Source organism: Ptychodera flava, chromosome 19 (assembly GCF_041260155.1).
Source record: "Ptychodera flava strain L36383 chromosome 19, AS_Pfla_20210202, whole genome shotgun sequence".
NCBI classification, from domain to species: domain Eukaryota; kingdom Metazoa; phylum Hemichordata; class Enteropneusta; family Ptychoderidae; genus Ptychodera; species Ptychodera flava.
In genome coordinates, this window is record NC_091946.1 from 29,547,051 (window position 1) to 29,569,301 (window position 22,251).

General features: G+C 37.8%; 1 protein-coding gene across 5 annotated transcripts; it reads right to left on the reverse strand.

The window, feature by feature from the left end:
* Positions 1 to 1,032: 1,032 nt before the first annotated feature.
* LOC139119202 (U2 snRNP-associated SURP motif-containing protein-like) lies at positions 1,033 to 22,007 on the reverse strand. 5 transcript variants are annotated; one of them, XM_070682888.1, is made up of 22 exons: positions 21,726 to 22,007; positions 20,113 to 20,211; positions 17,651 to 17,765; positions 17,012 to 17,121; positions 16,183 to 16,245; positions 15,988 to 16,061; positions 15,590 to 15,702; positions 14,804 to 14,886; positions 14,110 to 14,275; positions 11,506 to 11,753; positions 10,704 to 10,747; positions 9,861 to 9,965; positions 8,598 to 8,664; positions 7,822 to 7,976; positions 6,992 to 7,154; positions 6,557 to 6,724; positions 5,749 to 5,877; positions 5,082 to 5,277; positions 4,169 to 4,364; positions 3,221 to 3,350; positions 2,644 to 2,754; positions 1,033 to 2,134 (listed from the first exon to the last, which is right to left on the reverse strand). In XM_070682888.1, exons 1-22 carry the CDS (start codon positions 21,795 to 21,797, stop codon positions 1,616 to 1,618), a joined length of 3,126 nt encoding a protein of 1,041 aa, XP_070538989.1. In that variant the 5' UTR covers positions 21,798 to 22,007; the 3' UTR covers positions 1,033 to 1,615. The 5 variants fall into 5 exon arrangements, with proteins under 5 accessions (XP_070538989.1, XP_070538986.1, XP_070538987.1 ...); XM_070682885.1 differs by having other exon boundaries at positions 5,082 to 5,280; XM_070682886.1 differs by having other exon boundaries at positions 16,183 to 16,248; positions 21,726 to 21,885.
* Positions 22,008 to 22,251: the final 244 nt, after the last annotated feature.

Sequence of the window (22,251 nt, forward strand, 5' to 3'; positions counted from 1 at the left end):
TACCGATTTTCAAAGTTTTGCATCATTTTTCAGACAATTACTATATTCCTCATTCAGTTGATTCGAAATGTCACCTTGCGGTCATCATACAACTAGTCTCTTCTGCAACTTAAAAAGCACAAAGGAAAAACAGAGATACAAAAAGGTTTATGTATCAGTTGCCCTGGGGCCACACAAAATATCAACAAGTACCATTTAGGTTGTTGATATGAAAGACTCTAGACTAGCGACCTTCGTGCCGATATGGCTCCACTGTGAGTTTTCGGGGAAAAAATCTCAAAATGTATTTGGTATAATTGAACGAGAACAGAAATTAGTAAAGTTTTGACCAAAACAAGAATATTACCCCCAAAATTTGTATGTGTAAATTTCATTGGTATTTGAAGCAACCTGAAAGAGATTATCCCTAAGAAGCTTTGAGTGAAATTTTGAATCTACTCACAGTACTGGACAGACTATCAGTGTAAAAAGATTTCTCGAGGAAAAACTACTCAGAAATTCATACACTCAGTTTCTGCATCATTTAACAAATATGAATTTACACATTCCTTGGAACCTACAAATATAACTTAAAAGATTTTGGACCTGAAGTGCAAGAGAGATCTTTTGACCAAAATCTACAAAAGAAACCCATTTAATCATTCTGGAAAACTGGTTGAGCTTATCTCTAGGAACCTAGAAATAGGATTTTAAAAATCACCAAACAAGTGGTGTACGGTGGCGTGGCTTCATGCCTTGTAATGTCTCTCAGTCCAATTCTAATTCTTTCCTTACACTGTTGTGAGCAGATGACAATGCTGTTGATTCTTAAAATACGGACACTGGCTGAAAGACAGATCAAAGAAAGTAGGACAAGTGGTTGGCAGCCCGAGTTTTGAAATGTAATTTCAACAATATTACCCCAAGCTTACTATTACCTAGCAGGTGATGGGAAACATTACTACTTGGGTGAAAGAGGATTTTATACCTCCATGGACTACCAACAGATAGAGCTTTCACCCAAAATACGACACAAGTGTTTGGTTCAGTAAATATGTATAAAGTAAGTTTATTACGTGAGTAAGATCTGTGTGTGACAGATTTACAACAGAAATCTACAAGTATCAATTTCACAGCTTACAAAAATCATGTTGAGGAGACATTGGCACTACTGTCTTGTGGGTAACAAACAGTCAATGATGACCTCCTTATAGGCTGGCAGGAAATATTGTCCCTTTTGTTTCAGTGCCGATATTGAGAACAGACTTCCCTGTTGTTTATAAAATACTTTTTTAATCTTTCTTTTTCTGATAATTATCAGACAGTCAACATTAGAATTTGACATGACTGCAGTGAAACTGGAAAGAACCAGGGGAACACAGCACGTTGAGGCAGATATGTACAAATAAAACCCACTACAGTGTACTGAAAACAGATGCTGCTGTGTAACGGTGCTACAGATTGTACCACGGTGTTGCCTGCTAGTTTAGTTTGGTTGTGTTGCTGAAGACTCTGCTAGTGTTGTAGTTTTGTGGTCAATCTCTGTGGCAGTACTCAATTAAAACTGTCCGGCTGTTAGCCATTCCTCATACAGCCTTTTTTCAAATCCATCTTGATATCATTGTTGGCGAGGTCATTATCTTTTACTCTTCTTTTTGTGAGAGCTGCTCCTCCTGCTTGGTGACCTTGACCTTGAGCGGTGTCTGCGTGGTGGTGGTGGTGGCGGCGGTGTGTGTGACCGTGACCGTGACCTGCGGGATCGTCTGGGTGACCTGGAACGCGACTTGGAGCGGCGTGACTTGGACCGATGAGATTTCCGGCTGCTGCCTGGTGTCCTTGACCTTGACCTGCGCCTCTTTCTGCTGCTGCCGGTGCTGGTGACGCTCATTCCGGGTGAGGCTGGCGACGCCTCTCTGTACGAAGAAGAAGGAGACTGCGAACTTCGGCGTGAGCCCACGTACCTATCAGACGGCGAACTTGACCTGGAGCGGTGTTTTCTGTAGACAGGACTCGCGGAACCGCTTGAACTGCGCCGTCGTTTTCTGACATACGGTGACCCCTCGGCCGGTGATGCCTCTCTCTCTAATTCTCTCGTTCTTCTCTTCTCCCACTCTCTGATTCGTTCCCTCTCCTTTACCCTGGCTTTTTCCTTTTCCTGTGAACAATACAAAAATATAGCCATTGTGAAATGAAAATGTCAAGGAGTTGTCAAGCATGGTAAAAATCCAGCACGGTTGTAGAGCAAATAACTTTGACTTGTGGAGTGTTGAGAGAAATTAATGCGTATCATACCAACATATCATTTACCTATCTGCATCGTCACTGAAAGCATTATGAATTCAAAACTTCAACATATTTTCAGCTAATTGGCCTGGTATGTTATAGCAGGTTCAGTCCGTAAAAATCATGTTTACAGTATTTATCTTTTCAGGGGCCGTAACATGTCCTTTTTTTGTCACAATACACCATATGGGACATGTTATGCATCACTACTTTCAACCTACTTGACCTGATGAAGACATATAAATTTGGCACGATAAGGGTTCAGGATGTATGATGAATAAATATGAAAATTATGTCTTATTCGTTATTCGACAATAGTATGTTTTACTGCAGTTGTATGACTAGTGTTACATTTATACTATCAATAGGTTTACAACTTACCTTTGTCAGTAACTTGTTTCTGTAATGTTGTACCTGCTCTGTGATTGTCATTCCGTGTTTACGACTTCTTTTTCCAGCTTCAAGTTCATCTTGAAATTTCATCACTTTGACCTGTGAAAAAACCGTTGAGATGTAAGAAGTTGCAGACTGTCATATGGATGAAACAGACGTGTGAAATTTAAAGTTGTGGCGATGTTCTTAAAGTTGTTACAATAGGAAAGTCATGGTATTCTTTGTGTAGTAACATTTTAGGATGACACCTAGATTCTGTTTCCCTTGCATAGGAAGTCAATGACTGTGAATTTAACAATTGTACAAAAAAAAATGCAAGACACAGGCATGTAATAGTAGTCTTCATTCCTGAACAATTTCTATGTCAGACAAACAGTCTTCATAAAATAACAAAATCTGTGAACAGAAAGCCACCAGGATACAAGAACTGATAATTGAGAACTGTACTTTTATACTTTTTTTTGGCATACACTGTAACTTTTTATAACTGTTACCAGAAAAACCTCTTTAAACACAAAAAAGACATTACGCGAAATTGAATCTGTAAATATTTTGTAATTTGTACCTCTATTTCCCTAAGCTTGGCTCGTCTTTCCTCTGTCATTTCTGGCACTTTCAATGAATTACTGTTTTCTCTTTCAGGACTATCGGACTCGGCTTCACCTTCTTCTTCCACATTCTCTTCATTCTCAGATCTGTTGAAGAGAATTCAAAAAGACCAACTTTCTGACTCTGGCGATTTATTACAAGGTAGACAGTTGCCACAATGATTTTGCATAGGATGAGCACCAGGAGTAAATGATTTGAGAATAAAGGTAACATTTCTACTGTGACTTGATATGACTTACTTTGTGTATTTATGGGAACTACTTTTACAATTGGGTTGTTCCCAGTCGAAGATTTGTTACTGAATAGCTGCATGAGTGCAACATCAGACACTGCTACTTGAAATGAGGACAAATTTTGTCAGTGTTGCATGCATGGCGGTCTATTACAGTTTGAAGTCTGAGCATTAATGCCTGTACTAGTGTTCATTATATTATTACAAGTCCTCTATTAAGTTGTATTACGTTTGTTATTCTAGGTTTATCATTGTGTGACAAGTAGTTGTTCTTCTTGCTGAAATAAAATGGTATATGCTAGAATAATCTTCCCAGTGTTTTCTCCAGGACATGCAATTGTGTGAATCTTTAACAATATGTTTTTGGTATACCACTTATGGATACCCATTTTGAAGGAGTGACTAAAGATTTCACCACCTTATTTTTGTGAAAATCCAAAATTTTATTTTTCCCCATAAAGTTACCATAGTGATGGCTGCCATTTTGTAATTTTGGTAATTTGTTTCTCTGGCACCGAATTTTGTGCGATGAGCCCTCACTTTTATTCGTAAATTTGAAAGGGTATAATTTCAAGCTTTCTTGAGGAAAGTTTGAGCAAAAGTTTAATCTTTAAATTTTGAGATGCATACCAACAATTTGATCTACAGAAATCGTAATAGTTGTTTACTCACTGTGGTTTTTCTTCTTCTGGTTCTTCTTCCTCTTCTTCTTCTTCTTTCTTCTGTTCCAGAGTGTCCCACTTTGATGTCGTCATTGCCTGTGCCTCCAGTTCTGAATTGTCCACAGTCTCCCATCTAGAGGGCGCTATTTTGGGCAGAACATCAGTTTTGTCCTCCAAGGGTTTCCCATCAAGGTCCTCATCTTTCACTGAAACATTCAAGTACCAAGAGAATTTCACTTCTGTGGCTAATACTTTGAGAAATGTGAGCCCTGGGTTCAGGTTTAATATTTACCAACCTAATGTTATAAAATCAAATTCTAAATTTCACATATTTCTTATTTTTATGAATTATCATTATTTGCATACAGCCATCAATCCAGTGGTCATTTTGATTGAAATAAACCTGACTGACGACATCCAAGTGTGAAATGAACACTTCTATGCCATCTCCAACTTTACTTTGCCATTCTATGAAAGCAGGTTTCTCCACATTGGGATTTTAGGGGAAGACCACCCTTTTGTTTTGAAGTAGTCTTATTCATATGTTAATACCACACAAAAGGAAACATTTTCACAACAAAGATTATGCAAATTATACAATGTCATGTAAATTGGCTGTCCCTCTGTTTTTCCAAACTTTGAAAAAAACTCTTTGAAAATATTTGCTTGCTTCAAACCTTCATAAGAACTATACATATTATTTGGCTTCTGGTACACAGAACTTTCTATTTTGAATCAATATGTAGAAGTTTATGTTTGTAACTGCTTAGCTGTCAACTGGTTTCTGGAGAAGCAGAGTCTGTCTTTCAAATATTCCAACATCATTGCGATCAAAATGCAATCTCAAGGTTTACTATTGAAAGCAAAGAGATACATCTGATCACTGGAGAGAAATTGATTAAACTTCAAATCAATTTTCATACTTGGTATTCCATCAACATCTGCACTGGCATCAAGAGGCATGCCATCCAAGTCATCTTTCAGAGGGACCCCATCAAGCGGCTCTCCATCTAAGGCAGAATCTTCCAGTGGAGTTCCATCAACGTCTGGGTCTTCCATGACTTCTTCAGGAACTGCAGCTGGCATCTCAGGGCTCATCATCAAATCATCCTCTTCTTTCTGCTGTCAGGGACAGTATGAAAATTTATGGTGAGAAACATCAAGTTAATTTTTCTTAGCAACCTGATCTACTTTTTTGTAAAAGTACTTTCTGAAGGCTAGTTTAGTGACAGAGGCACCTCAGAGTGTGATTTTGGTGACTGTAGTACGTGAAGAGATTATAAACTTTTGTTCTGAGAATGCAAATATATCACTATGACACAATGCAGAGAAATAACCCCGTATTACAGGTGAGTAAGCATGCAGTGCGTTCATTTTTAGCCGGATATAAGACAAATTGACAGGTTCTTTATTAATTTTAATTTTGAGATGCAATTTTCCCTCGAAAATCCATAGATGGGGATATCCCATCTGTTAATTTCCCTACTTCAACCACTGATTTTAAAACACTTTGAATTCTTCAATAAGTGGAAGCAGGTTATGGGTTCACATGCTTACACATCTGAAAATGCAGCTGAATCTAAATCTTACCTTAACGTCATCTTTTGAAATGTTCTGTACAGGCACTAAACCAAGGAAGATGTTTTGTAATCGGATTAGATACTCCTGTGGATAAACGGCCCAATCTTCCCACGCTCTGAAACAGGCCATCACTTTTTGCTGGATAACAGAATCAATATGGTGAAAAGTCAGTAATAGATCAAACCCAGAATTCAAATGGACCATGGTACAAACAAACCAGTGTGCACAAATACGCATAGACATATGTGTACTTCCATACACGTTTGTACACATGGGTTTGTTTGTACTGCCATCACGTATTCTCTTGGACGTACTGAGTCTGTCGAATGCATCGCATCCTTTTTTCCAGAGTAGAATCATTAAGTCTTGATTAATAGGAACTGCTCTCAAATAGAATTTCAGGTGATCTATTATGAAATGCCTGCAAATAATATCAGAACTTTAAACTTTAGACAAGAAACGCTCTACAATATCAAGATTGACAACAAAATAATAACTGTCTTGTCAAAAGAAATTTATTTGATACAAATGACATACAGTTATAACAATACTTGTTTTCTTCAAACCATGCAGAGCTTGGGAATTGATCAATTACAATTTTATCAATCTGCGATGAAACAGAATGTATTTGTTCGTATTGTCCTGGACACTAGTTGCATTACACAGGTACACAATTCCCCACGGCAAACAGAGACCAAAGGATTCATAACCTGACATTTTTATATCAAATGATGCAAAATATTGTCTGTCTTGTAAAGACAGCCATACTGGTAGATCAATTTAAAAGAAGCAAAGTTGTTTCTTGTGTAAATCTTACCTTGAACTGTTCGGCTTTGAGACGGCCCTCTATTGTGTTGTACGCTTCACGGATATCTGAGAAGACTTCTGGCAGTTTAGCTTCAAAATATTTCCTGTAAAATGATGCGTTGGCCACCTTGGCGCTGGAGTTGTACAATATATCTGACACCAAGAACAACCTTCCAGTCTGAAAGAAGGAGGGATAATTTGTGATTAAAATTTAACCAATTGGCTACTATTCCTAGAAAATATAATTTTTGATTCTTTTTTGGATTTTTTTCTGTGTTGGAAAAAACTTGAAAGACTTTTGCTAAGATCCAATAATTATAGTTTGTGTTGATCTGTATCACATTCACTTCAGCTGTTACACGGCTTGATGAAATGATACTGCAATGATAAACATGACCAAAAAAACACCACATATCAAAAATTTTCATCTGCATTTTTTATCTACCTTTTTAGGTATTGGTGTCTGCAAAATGGACAATGACTCTGCAATGCATTCTACTATCTCTTCGGCAGACTCTGCATGATCCAAACAGTACACCATACACTCTCCAATTTTACTCCTTTCAGGGGTGATCTGCCGTAACATGTCTTCCAGTTTGTCCCTTTGACTGAAAAAAAATTGTTGAAACAGTAAATGTAAAGAAACTGTTACAGGACAGCACTCCCTTGTTTATACAATGTTATTTTTGTTTCAGGATGGCTGCAACAGTGTTAGGATTTTCTCTAATTTTCACAGTAGAAATAAGTGCAGAAATGTAACCATGTTTAAAAATTCCTTAATTCTTACTACCCCTACCTCATATAAAGGTATATAATGTTTCGATTTTTTTTTAGAAAACACTGAGCACTGCTCACTAATCCCATCATTCTGCAAATGGCAATGCATGATCAATATTGGAAAGTACAATAAGCTCTTTTTGGCATTTATACACATACCAAATAGGAGCTAAAAATAAGAGTCGAAACATGGTTCCTGAGACAATTTGGTCTTGTGAACTACAAAATACCCTGGGTAAAAAATTAAATGTCCAGGGCCCTGACCACCAGCAGAAAGAACACTGGAGAATGCATGAAAACAGAATTGGTTTGCAGTTTTGTTGCTAACGGTCAATCCTACAATTGGTGCAAATTTCACCCCTACCATGCTAAGTGTTACTACTGTATTGCACCATGGTAGTTTGTACGGATGGCCAAGTTGCACTATTGTACTGACCATCAGTGCAGCTTTGACTAAACAGTGACAGAATTGCCGACTTGAACAAACATCAAGCTTACTTTTCTGAAAGTTGTCCTTTTTTGGCTTGTTCTGGTTGTGGTGCCAAGTCCTCCGGCATTCCCTGTAAGTACGGGTTCATTGGCGGTGGTCTCCAGTATGAGCCATGTTTAAACATGCGAAACTCCTCCACTCTCCAGTGACTAGGGGAGTCTCCCTGAAAACAAGTCAAAAGTAAGAATTTAGGATCTATTGTACCACCTTGATAACCACCAACCATGGCAAAGATCTGTTCACACAGTGCATGTGAATGAGTACGACAGCATTTTTATAATGTTAAAGTGATGATGGGCAGGTATCAACCTGTTCACCCCTATTCTCTGTGAACAGGTCCACACTCAGCATTTGATTATGATGGGTTCAGGCCAAACCACTGTGGTGAAAAGGTTAGAGATATAGTAAGAATGTGATAGAATAGCATGTAATTTCATCAAAGTGAGATCATGGTGTAACTATTTTGTCATTCAAGAGACATAATGACTGACATTCACAGCTACAGATCCTAGCAAACCCATTCAAAGTTTCAATCATGATACACTGGTTGATGGGTAAACTCTGATGAAGTGAAAAGAGGAAGATGAAGGGGACAATATTCCAGGGTTTTAAAAGCCAGTGAGTTTCAGTGATACCAAACAAGTAGAGCTACCGTATCACCTGGTATGGTGAGTACTATATTTTCCATTGCTTAGAAATTGAGAGTTATCAGACATACACATACCAAGACATACTTTATAATATCTTAGATTACATCAAGGCCTGAAAGTACAGGGCAACTTACTTGAAGTATTGAATACAATCTCCATCTGTAGTACACATGCGCTGGACTTTGATTTTCAAATAAAAACCTGAAAACATCAACGTAATCAAGTAAGAATAAGGATAAGTTTACATATGTGTAATGCTGACTTTTGCTGCAGTACAAACATAGAGTAACACAAGCAGTGTTTGAAAGGAAGACTAAAGTTATGAAAATTTACGCAAGTGTCATAAACACAATAATTGTTTTAATGTTGACATGAACTGTAGCTTGTGAAATACACATTCCACATACATTTGTGAGCATTCTGTCAGTGTATTCTTGTATCACTAATGTAAATGCTGTTCCTATTATAACATACAGGAAATGTTCATTCACAAATCTCTGAGCAACAGCTTTAAAAGCTAAGGTACGGAATATTAATCCTTTTCCTGCCAAGTTCATATTTCACCATCAGGTCGTGTTGGTTATAACTGGAAGCAGCACACACCCGATATGGTACTTTTTAAGAGACTTGAAGATTTGAAGATCCCTGAAGACAGAGATACTGTAAACATGATTTTTACAGACTACAGCTGCTATAAAATACCAAGCCAAGTGAGTGAAAATACATATGCTTTTGGCTCAATGCCACTTTTTACTGACATGGCAGATGGGGAAGTGATACTATCCGGCAGGTAAAGGGTTAATGTAGAATGAGCCTGAGGGACAGATAATTCAGACTCTAAAATTTTACACTACTTTGCTGATTTTGTTTTTGTTTGGACTAGTTTTGATACTTGTTGTGTACTTCCGTTTTACTTTTGTCAAAATTGAAAATTTAATTTTTTTCACCACCCCTTCCGCATTCCCTCCCTTGACAGAGTTAACATGTTCATTTTACAGATTGATAAATCCAGGCATTTTATTTCTCTAGTACCAACAATTGCACTGTGACCCCTGATTTTATTCTTGACATTGCTACAGGATGATTTCAATTTCGCTGAAGAGATTTTGTGCTACTTTTGTAACTACAACTTTCAGTTTCAAGGCACGTACTGTGCCTTAAAGACAGTATTAAGCAAGACGAACAGCATGGGACTTGCTGTAAGCCATATTACTATAAGACATTATCCTAGGGAGTCATTTATTTATTTACATTCAACCAGTCATTGAAGGATTCTCAAAGGCACCCTTAGACAAACAGATTACTATTGGTTCTGTTAGAAATATGTTGGCCGTCAACTAATCGGGCAAAACCAGTATTTAGCTCACTGTATGTACAGCATTGTCAGATGGACTTACCTGAACATTGGGTTGTTGATTTCTCGGTTCATAATCATAGCTTCAAACATTGGGCCTTCACGGACCACAAACTCTATCATTCGGTGTACCAGGTGAAGCAATGGTCTGTCATTCAGAGAACAAAATATTTCATTATATTAGTTATGTTCTTACATGATGTAACTGTTTCTATACATCAATATACATTGATATGTACATGTATATGTGTGTGTGTTATCTATTGGTGACGTTGCTTCGAAATTACCATTTTCATTCTAACAATAGCGAATTTTCTTACCATATTGTATTTACTCTATTAGAGTAATGTACTTTAACCCTTTCACCACCATGGTTTGTCCCAAATCCATTGTTTTCTATGGTAAAGTTGGACCTGTACACAGGAAACTGGGGTGAAAGGGTTAAGGTATACAGTCACCTGTAATCTAAATATGCCCATATATGGTCAAAGGGGCGTTGGTTAGATTTTCTCTTCCCATGGTAACTGTCGGAAAACTGGAACAGGTGACAATATACCTTTAAGATGGTATTGGAATGTTTGCAGTTTGCACAATACATGTCAATAGTTGAATACACAAACCACTGGTGAGGCTACGTGTAGTTGCAGTAGTATGTTTGGGATTCACGGGTGCATCCCACTCTAAATAACCCAAAGTTTGGAAAAAGCTGAAAAACAAGGTTCTAAAACTGTCTGTTACAATGATTATGAAAATGAAACTTTCTGAATCATGGTTTTTTGATTCAGTTCAGATGAAATTTCTGTTTAGATGCTCTGTTGTACCAACATTTCACAATCCAACCATCAGAGAGAACGTAAAGGGCTATGAAGAAAGTAAGTTGCCTCACCTTTCTGTTGGGATTACCACTTTCACAACTGCATTATAAAGAGTCTGTTCCAATCAGGATGGTCATCGCGAGCAAAGATATGAAAATAAAAGAATGTAAGTATCAGGTTTCCGGGTTTGTATCTTATTCTAGTCAGTCATCACTTAACACTACCTGATTCTGAACAGTCGGCAATTTCTTTCACCATTTTCCATGTTTAACAATGATCATCACAAAACAGTTGACAATACTTTGATCACTTTAAATAATTTTCCAGTCAGAAAACAAAATCTCTTCAAACAGAGGAAGTGTATGACCCTAACAATATGGTAAGTTAACCAAATGGATATTCATGCTTTATTGAGTACTGTGGGGTAACTTTTCTTGTTAGGCAACCTTCAATAATTTGCAGTAAAAAGTTTGCTGCACAATAATGTCCTACTGTTCTTCACCAAGTTATTTTGACATTTTAGATCCTGTTGAGTCACATGACCAAGATGGCGTATTAACCCTTTGAGTGCTGTAATTTTTCCCACCAAAATTTTAGTGCAACATTTTACCAGTTTTTATGAATTTTTCTGTAATTATTTTGATAATTTTGGACCAAACGAACATCACATTGCCTAGGCTACAGTTTTTCATCAAAATTTGGGCAAAAATGTGAAAAAAACTGACTGGGGTACATTTTATAAAGGTGACAAAAATTGACTTTGGCACTCAAAGGGTTAAAATTTACATACTGAAACACTGACATGACTCAGTCTGTTTTCTGGTCACAATGTATGTAGATGACGCCAAGAAATACAGATTTCTCAGATTTTACCTTGTTGAAATCATCCTTGGGGTCATTTGGATCATTTTTGTGATCAAGGCCGGGAGGTGGAACATGGGAATACAATCTGTTATCTTCAGCAGACTTTCTGTCGATTGGCTGTGCATTGAATGGTAGTCCTGAAGGCGGTGGTGGTAGCGTCAATTCTACCATCTGTGGTGGTATGTATACAGGATGTGGTGGTATGGGAACTGCTTTGCCCCAGCCTAGCTTCATATCATAAGACATGATTTCTTTGTCTGTTGGAAGTGAAAACACAATGTAACTTGAATCTTCAAATTTCACCTCAGTGATCTCCCCAGGATTTTCTGATAGAGTGGTGGCTAATTTGCATAACAATAAATGTAATTGTTATGGTAATGAGTTTCTATTGTTTACCAAAAATTATAGAGTGGAGGCCACCACTCTATAATAGCTCTGGGGAGAACACTGCACCTGTATTGGTAATCCTTTATCATTTCATTCTTGTATTTACATGTTTCAGTGTTTTATGGTAATAGATTAAAATAGTTTGTCTTAGAGTAGTGTAATAAGCACTGAGTTGAATTTACAGTGACTAACAAATCCATGCAACACATGTACCAGATACATGGAGTTATACACAATTGGTTCTACAGCAACATCTGTAACACTAATACATTATCTTGCCCAGCAACAGTGTTCATTCTAATTTCTTGTATTCCCTTGTGTCTATGCATTGTATTGTTTGATTTATAGAGCCTGTCCATGAAATATATTGAGGCAGGAATAGGTGCTGTTGATAAAGTTTTGTATGCATTATGAAAAAATACTATCAAGGACAGTGTGCTCACATTCGGTTTGAATTGGTCCCTCGAGAAATATTTAAACCAGGAAAAACAAGAATGACAAAAGCAAATAAGGTCTCCAACTTAGGTACTGGAGGTCATCTTTAGGAACATGCATATCAATTTCTATAGCAATGGGACAAGCAGATCCTAAATACATAAGCAAATGTCAACAACAAAAAATAGACAGAGAAGGTTTGATAAGAAGAAAAGGTGGGAGTGGGTAAAAAAATGTACAAGGGATCTGGTAAAAAAGTAATGCTACCTCATCAATCTTCTAGACCCTACCCCCTCCTGAATATCAAATGTTCCATCCCTTGGTATTACATAACGCCAAAATGACAGGAAATATATTTTGCAACCTTGGGGATTTTTCAATTAATGCCATGAGTGTTATCATTCTAATGTAAACAGCACTTAAGTTAGTTACAGATGGTGAAATGCCTTCCACTGTGGCGATGATTACAACATCTGGAATTATCCTGGATCCAAATTTCTCATCAGTTCTTGTATGTCTTACATAGAAAGGTGCAAAAATTGGTCCGCAATGAAAAAAATTCACCTCAGCTTTGTTTTCTGGATCAAATTTTCCTAAAAATTATGTTCACAGCCTTCAAAACTGTCTCACAACAAATCCTGGGTTGGTGTAGGTCATTTAAGGTCACAAACTGAGAAAATTACCTAAAATATACAAATTTGGGGGTTTCCCAAGACTTTGAGCAGAAAATTTATCTAATAACATCCCTCGGGACTTAATACCAAATTACAAAGCTATCAAACAAGTAATTTTGAGAACAAGTTTTCTTGACCAAAAATGACAATATTGTCTTAAAAATACAAATTTGTATATTTCAGGACAATTTCCACATATCTAACTATTGTCATCTCTGTACGTCTGTGTACCAAATACAAAAGCTGTCTGTCCAGGGGTTTTAAAAAGAAAATACTGTTTAAGATTTTTTGACCAAAAATGACGAAATTGCTCCAAAATAGTAATTTTCCCAATTTTGTCATAATTTCAACAAATTAGAAGCGTAACACCCTCGCAAAGATCCAACCCAAATTTGAGAGCGATTGGGCTGGCGGTTTCAGAGAAGAAGAATGTTTACTGAAAATGAGAAAAATCACCAAAAAATTCAGCAAAAATACAAAATTAAGGATATCTTCACAATATTCATAAAAGTGTATAAGGTTCACCTAAGGTACTTGCACACAAATTTTCAAAGCAATCAAAACAGCAGTTCTCAAGATATTAATTCTTGACCATTTTCACATTTTGTAAGCTCATTTGCATAATTTTGGCAATGCAGACTTCATTTGAACAAAATCCCATCTATAGCCCAGGATGCATCCACACCAAATACCAAGCTGAAATGTTCAGCGGTTTGCGTGTTTTTGATGTTGACGGACGTACTGTACGTACATACATACATAAATACATACATACATACATACATACACACATACATACAGACGCCATCGACTTCAGCTTATACGATAAACTCACATTGGTATAACCAAATGTGAGCTAATAAAAATCATTACTTTTATACTGTTTACACAGAGCATGACGTAAACTTGTGAAAACTTGTATTATTTTGCCACAATTTGTAGTGAGATTAGAAAACACACTGAGGTATATGTACATGTACAATGTATATATTGTAGCAAATTTACACTTTTTCTATTGAATTGACAATATCTAGTAACTTCAGTACTAGTAATTGTTAAGTGCTGCAGATGCCATTACTCTTGTAGAGGAAACATTTACTCAACCACCATACAGTACCTTGCAACATCTTGAGCGCCCTCTCCGCATCTTTACGATTCATGTACGCGACAAAACCACAATTTCTGTTTCTAGCCTTCTCCTCTTCAGTCCTTGGCCACATAATTTTCACACTGGCAAGAGGTCCAAATTTACCAAACTCCCTGCACAGGTCCTCTTCGGTCATCTACATGGGATTATCATATTATTTATATTACCAGAGTATTTGCAATAAGATGAAAAAAACTTTCAATCACTTCTGGCACAAATGCTAATCTATCATTTGTGTGGGCTCATATGGAAGCTCTTGGAGTAAATAAGACTTTCACGATGAACAATTTAATGTTTTTGAACATAAGGGTGGTCATCATTTTGAATTTCAAGCATCTATAAATTCCAGGAAATTTGTTTTTCTGGTGCCAAAATTTGCACAGTGAACCCTGATTATTATTCTTGATTTTGGAAAGAGAACAGTTGAAAAATATGGCCGGTACCTGGGATCCCTAATCATGCTACCTGGGTAACGATACAATTATACAGGAGGATAACAGAAATGGAACCAGAATTCCCATATAATTTACCTTCTTTCCAAAACCTAATAAAACACTGACTGATACGTATACACATTTATTCATTTCAGCAGACAGACACTCATATAGACAGAATGACTGACAGACTAACATACATAACCAAATGTATGTATGGTACACATTACCTTGGGATTGATGTTTCCAATGTACAAATTTGTAGTGAGTGGATCACCTGCATCGTGAGATCCTGACGTGTAATCATCCAGCACTGAAATGTACCAATCACAACACTGGATCAGTCAAATTATCATGATTTTCAACTTCGATGGACTAAATGTTGGCAAAATGTGCACAGACACTAAACACACAATTACCACATTGTGTAACGAGATATGGTAACACAGTTGCAGTTTTATTGACAAAAGTTCCAGCAAAAGTGTAGGTCTTTCGATTTTGAGGTGAAATGTACCTTAATACCACTTTATATGACTTAGCAGATGACAAGTAACAGACCTGGCAGGAACGGATCACATCAGCCATAATAATTCCAACTCAAAGAGTCAAAGATTAAATATAAATCCACAAGACAATATCCATTCATCAAACTGTAGCAATTTGTTTGTCTGATAATACAGTAATTTGTTAACGTAGACACTGGGTTTCCCTCCATTGGTGCTATTTACTACAGCATTCATGGACCTATAATAGTTCTGTTGGCATGACTACGTCCTTGATGTGATGTCCACTTTTAGAGTCACTGCATTATCTGGCAAATAAATTGCTGCAATACTTCCAGTCTCACTATATTACACTTTTTTTCTGGTCATTTTAGCCATACTAATACCACAGCCCGCCACATACTTTGTCTTTCCTGTCACCCTTTCATCCTCATGGTTTGTCCCAACCTCACTGTTTTGCATAGTGAATTTGGACCTCTCCAAAGGCAAACAGGGGTGATCATTCATACTCACATGTTGACCTGCCTGTGAGATCTGTCATTCCTTCAAATCTGCTTCTTTTACCAGGGTCTTCTCCACGTAGTATCTTCTTCATTCTATGTCTCTCTTCTCTCTCTGCTTGGATCCTGAAAGAATGATATCAGACATGGTCAGGTAAACGAGCATGGTATTTTATCAGATATACCTCCAAACAAATTGGTTACCAACGAAACTTTCTAAGGAGAACAAACATAGAAACAGTCAATGTAAGCGAATACTACTGTCAGATCCATGCATTGAGGAATGCCATGTAAGAATGCATGAAATAATAGAAAATTGACAAAAAATAGTTTCGTGCATGAGGGAAGATTGTACATGGCCAATATCTGCAAGTCGTTTGCCGTATTTTGGTCAGAATTATTTCTACTTACACTTTCAGCTCTTCTTTGAACATCTCTAGGTTGCTTTTCTTTTTGTCTTTCTCCTTGGCCTTTTTTGCAATATCCTAAAACAAAAGGTTTGATCAGGTTAGCTTAAAATGCACTTTTTCTCAAACATATACAGAAATCAAAATTTCTCATGCATTATTTCTTTTGTTGATTTTTTTTGTGTGGGTGTTTAGTCACCTTTTTACTTTCGTCAGGAGCATCATCCTTTGGTCTCCAAAGTTTGTGAGGTCTTCTATCCATCTGTTGAAGCCAAATACACAGAAATTCATCAGTGCCCAACAGACAAGTGCCTGGCTTTTTTTTCTTGGTAGTAGTAAAACCAGGCACTTGGGTAGCTGACCAAAATCAAATGTACTATGTCATGGGGTTTGGCCAAAAATCAAACCACAAATTTTGGGGCATAAAATTGAGTTACTATCATTAAATGCGTAACATCGAATTCTCCTTAGTTAGTGGAAAAAGATTGGCAGCCAATTTACATGGCAATGCACAATGTACACATAATTTTGTTGTGAAAATGTATTCTTTTGTATGGTCACAAATAATGAATAGGGTTGCTCCAATAACGGAGGGTAGCCCAGCTCTAAAATTCCCCTTGTGAAAAACCCTGCTTTACATTTCCTATAAGGGTAATAACAGCATTCCTTCATATATTTTAATCTTTGCTCTTTATACTTTACAAATCAAATCAAACAGCATTTCTTGGAGATAATTTGTAATGTATATTCATCAAAAATTTGGCATTAATCTCTTCACCCCTAATTCCCAATAAGCTGGTCCTTCATCACCATTGATAGCAGTGGGTTTAGGCCAAACCATGGTGGTGAACAGGTGTAAACAGCTATGAAAGAGAAAGAGGACTATCTCCTGCTAGGCAAGCATAAGCAAGGAGACTTTGACGGGAGGTGTATTGCTTTAATGAATATCATACAGTGTTTATAACTAGATGTAGCATTTCAACAAAGTCACAATCTGTGATAGTCACAGTGGTAATATTACTACTCACTGGTTTATCTGGTTTGTCTATTTTGGGTTCAGATTTCTTTTCAATCATCATCTGTTGGTGCCTTGATGGCGGCTTGTACAATTTACCGGAATATTTGCCAGCCTTTTCCTCTGAAAAAGTGAAAGAATTAGAACAACTTTCTGTAAGAAAGGCAAAAATTAACCCTTGTGTCCTGCCAGGTGTATCACTGGCCTGTTTGCCGTGTCTGTAAAAAGCAAAAATCTACGATGTACTTGGTATGGTATGTCACAGCACGTTAAGTCTGCAAAACCCTGTTTACTGTATCTCTGTTTTCAGGGACCTTCAAATGTTCAAGTTTTGGTAAAAATGCAACACATGGGAGATTTCTGCCTGGTTTCAACAAAATCAACATTACGGTGAAGTGGCATATGAACTTGGCAGGATAAGTTCAATAAGACTACCTGTAAATTAAAATTAGCAATGTCAAGTGGACAATGAAATAGTTACTTTTTTGTGATTTTCCAGTGACAACAGCAGTGAGAAAAATGAATATTCACTTTGCTTCAAAGACAACTGCAACAAACTTCAAATGAAATAGCAGATACCCCTTAGGCGCATTCAGAGAGAGAGAGAAAGTCAGTAAAAAGGTGATTTTACTTCCAAAATTAATATTTCTACCTTTGGTGTCTGGATTGATGACATTGCCTCGGACAAACGCCTTCCCTCCAGATGATGAAGCAGAAAACGACGCAACAAATTCTTCATACACTTTTGCTGCAGCTTGCTCTTCCTCCTGTGGAAAAAACAATTACAATTGCAGGAATATTCAAGTTAAAATATAATATCATACATGCTATGCCTGTATTGCCATTCTCCTATTGTTTAGACGGTACAAGTATGAACCCGTATTTTAACTAGTGAAAATACGAATTATATTTTCACTGTAACCGAACTACTTACAGCTACGCGTACGCGTGACCTTCGCTGGGATGTTCACATACATGTAAAACTGCTGAGCGAATTAGACTGTGACACTCCGAAACGTCATTGTGAATGTGATTATGGTCAAAATTTTGTTGTTTGCAGTCAGTTCATGGGCATTGCACTTAGGTACAAGTACAGTTGTACCAAAACATACAAACGAACGCATTGAAAATGTGTATGTTAACGTTTTGCCGACCCGACACCTGTCATCGTTCACGGCCAGTCCCATACGGTGGTGTTTTCATGTCGTCTACTCTGCGCTGCCGAAGATTACGATCTCGGTTGACAGAACCGCTATATGAAAAGTTTCCTGTTGACGAGTTTAAGTATCTGAGTGGTGAATTACATCGTTTACTGCCATAAATGAGCCACAAAAATCCAACCGCACTGAAAATACTCGCGACAGACGATGTGCACATATTATATTCCAGATTTTTACAGGTCTGTCACAGTGTCAGTGAGATTCACAGGTCATCGGAGACAATGTAAGATACTAGGGAAAGTAAACTTTCGTTTACGTTGTCGTGAAAGAAAATTAGTTCTATTTAGGCAGGCCTGCAAGGAAAATATACGAGCAGACGATGAAAATACCTTAAGTTTGAAATGTTTTATTCGTACAGCAACATAGCCACGAATGAGTTAGCCTACGACGCTACAGCTTATGAGTGTACTCACTTCACGTTTTCCCTAATCCGCTCACAAATTCCTTTCTACGGTGGTAAATTCGGCATATTTGACGACTGAGGACATGTATAATTATAATAATTCTTGAAGATAAACTGACTGGTACGGCTATTATTTCCACTTGCACTGTGCATTCATAGATGTCGCAGAGCTGCTTGCTTTATGCTGATCAGCTGCTCGATCGAGTTTGAAATCGAACGTTGGCGCGGCGCGAGTATTTTGACCCGATTTTGGCCGGCCTCATAACTTTCGCGAAGAGATGAGTGTATGTTTCAAAACACGAAAACACACTCATTTTACACACTCCAGCCTATTTTTTACTTCCATCGCCATTTCAAGCTAAAAATAAATCTTCTCCAAAGTATGAAAACCTGTGTCGACATCTTAATATTTAAATTGTTCGCTTCAAAAGTGTGCCATAAACCCTCCTTTGAAGTGGAATGGCCCAACAGCGGAATAATATCAAGAAGTGATACGGTTGTCATCACTCCTTAGCAACCAACTTTTTATCAGTACAGCCATGAACAAGCAAGGTCGATTTCAGTTGATTTCGTCGCTAATTTCGGAACGTCCGTAGGAAAACAGCCATAACCAAAGCGCATATATGATAAAGGGGTTATTACACGAAGTTTGGGCACACAGTCCATGTAGCCGACAATGAGATGCAAATGATATGCGGTTAAGGTCTCCTCAACTAACTTTCAGCTGGTTGTTCACTTTCTACTATTTTTATAGTATTTTATACAAAGGCACAGACTTATTCTACCTGCAACTTAAAACTGATAGTGATTTTGTAGCTCATTCTTTACTATTTTTCATAGTTTTTGGTAGCCGGTAACAGACACTTCGTGTTCGTGTCGGCTACATGGACGATCTGCCGAAGTTTGGGCGATACCGCGTCGTATTCTCGTGATGTGTCCGCCTTTTGACTCGTTGCTGCGCAACTCGTCAAAATACGGACACATAACTCGAATACGACGCGGTATCGCTCAAACTTCGTGTAATAACCACTAAATATTATCCCTGGCGAATTTGAAACTCACTCATCCGAATAGATATTTTATAACTTGCACGATGTAATATATGCAGGATTACATATACAAGTTCAAGTTCATATACAGAGGTACTTTAGCCACCCGGAATATGCTTGTTCCTTGACCATCAAAGCTCTCAAAACTTTGATGCAGGCAACATCTACAATAGTAGGAAAAGAGTAACAAGCCATTTTGTTTGTTTAAAAGTTGGAACACCCAAAAACTGTTGATATTTGATGTGTAGATCTCTCTGTTTACCCTAAAATATCATACCTTGTATTTTACAGTAAAGATCACCAAGACAGAGCAAGATTGGCATTGGCGCGTGTATTTAAGAAATTGTGTACAAATGTGTGCAGGCATGGCAATATGACCACTGGTGGACACTGCTCCTTGCCGCTACCAATTACAAAGGACTTGTTCAAGTGGACAACTTACCTTCTTCTTCATCTCCTCAGCTTCCTTCTTGGAAGTCTTCTTCAAACCAAGATTCATCTGTCCAACACTGAACGCTTTCAATTTGTTTTGTGATATGTTCTGTTTACAAAAAAAATCGTTGAATAGTGGAGTCATCCAGCCACATATACATGTAGTGCTATTAGAATCACAGCTACTCAAATATTGAGCATAATGAATGACAGTACTTTCTATGTATGATTCTATATTGAAACTGCTCATGGGGAACCCTGTCACAAGCATTTGTGCTGTTTTGGGGGTGTTGTTTTTTTGTAGACCCAAACAACAATTTTATTTCAGTGTGTTCTCTTACTCACAATAGCTAATCGGACAATCTGTAGTGTATTGACCAGAGTTGACACAAAAGAGTTGTGCTCGTGTGGTGTTTCTATTCATTTGCTCCCCGAATTGCACGTACATGTGCAGGGTAGCTGCAAAATTGTAGCGCTACGGTGAGGCGGTCAGTGAGTTTTGGTTTTTGCGACCTCGCTCACCAGTAGAGCTACAATGCCGAAGGCCCTGAAGCATACAAAATAAGCACGCTGCACATGGCATGGCATTTTGATGTAAAATCCCATATATTTACTGCATTTGGTCATACTGATTTATCACTACTGAAGATTAAACACTATACTACACTAACCTTGTCGTGTATGGGGTTTGGTATTTGTTCAAATACGTCGATCGCGTTCCAAAAACATTTCTTGGAGCCGCCATTACCAACTTCCGGTAATGGCGGCTCCCAGAAACACGCTCAATGTTTATGGAATGCGAGCAACGTGTCTGTGCTGATACCAAACCCAATAAACGACAAGGTTAGTGTAGTATAGTGTTTAGTCTTCAGTAGTGATAAATCGGTATGACCAAATGCAGTAAATATGTGGGATTTTACATGAAAATGCCGCGCCATGTGTGGCGCGCTTATTTTGTATGCTACAGGGCCTTCGGCATTGTAGCTCTACTGGTGAGCGAGGTCGCAAAAACCAAAACTCACCGACCGCCTCACCGTAGAGCTACAATTTTGCAGCTAATGTGCAGGGGTGATTTTAAATGGGGAACACAATGACAATACATAACTGCCTTAAGGCGCAAGATATTGAGAATGCTTCATGTCTAGCAGGATGACAACTGTTGATATCATTGTATTTCACCTGATCAGCTAAGCTAGGAGTATTCAAAGCTCATGCATATTTAGTGTCGATTTTCTGCTTTCGATATACTTTTACTCTGTACTTGTCAACCTGTCCTCTCCTTGTTTTCTGGCGAAGATTTTAATTTTTACAAAGCTTTTTCCTCTACTCGAAGTTTGTACACATTCGTATACTATCTTTTATGACCAATACATGTAGCTATAAACACAAATCTTTCAGCAAGAGGTGGCTAGACGCTGTAATTTCACCGGACGGGGTGTCTCCATATCGCATACGCATTATTGTATTGGAAATTTCACCTGCGCGACCCTTTGCAGTGCGAATGCGTGGTCAGGGAAGAACTGTACGTGAGGGCATTCCTGTATGTAACACCGAGATGAGATCGGAGAACACCCTATCGAACTTGGTATCTGTTCTTATTGCTCCCTTCACAGACCGACTTACCTTTAATGAACCAGGGGCCAAACCATCGCTTTGTAAACCCCATGGCAGCTTCTTGTCATGCTTGTCCGCCATTTTGGAGCTAAGCGTTCAACTGTGACTCGTTCACGGCCTGAAAACTCGACCCAGTGATTATTAGGGTTATTTTGTTCTCTGTAGGCTCATCATATAGCAAAAATAATTATTTTAATATTTGGTGTAGGAAGTCACCTTCCACACCTATATTTCGTTCATTTCGCCGATAATAGATGTTCAGTCCGTTCGAGGCTGGCTATTTATGGACTTAATTTGGTGTCGCCTATAGAGGGCGACATCACTACCCGACCTTTTTCTGACATCCCCGCACGCACGCATGCATGCATCACTCACGTCCCAGAGGGAGTACCATATTTTATACTGTAAATAGTTTTAATCGTTGTTTGAAAAGTAAAATTATTTTTTAAGAGAGTTAAGTAAGTAAAAAATAAAACTTTGGATTTTTCATTGTATCTTTCTATTGCTCCCCGATATGTTTTGAGTGGTTCAACCT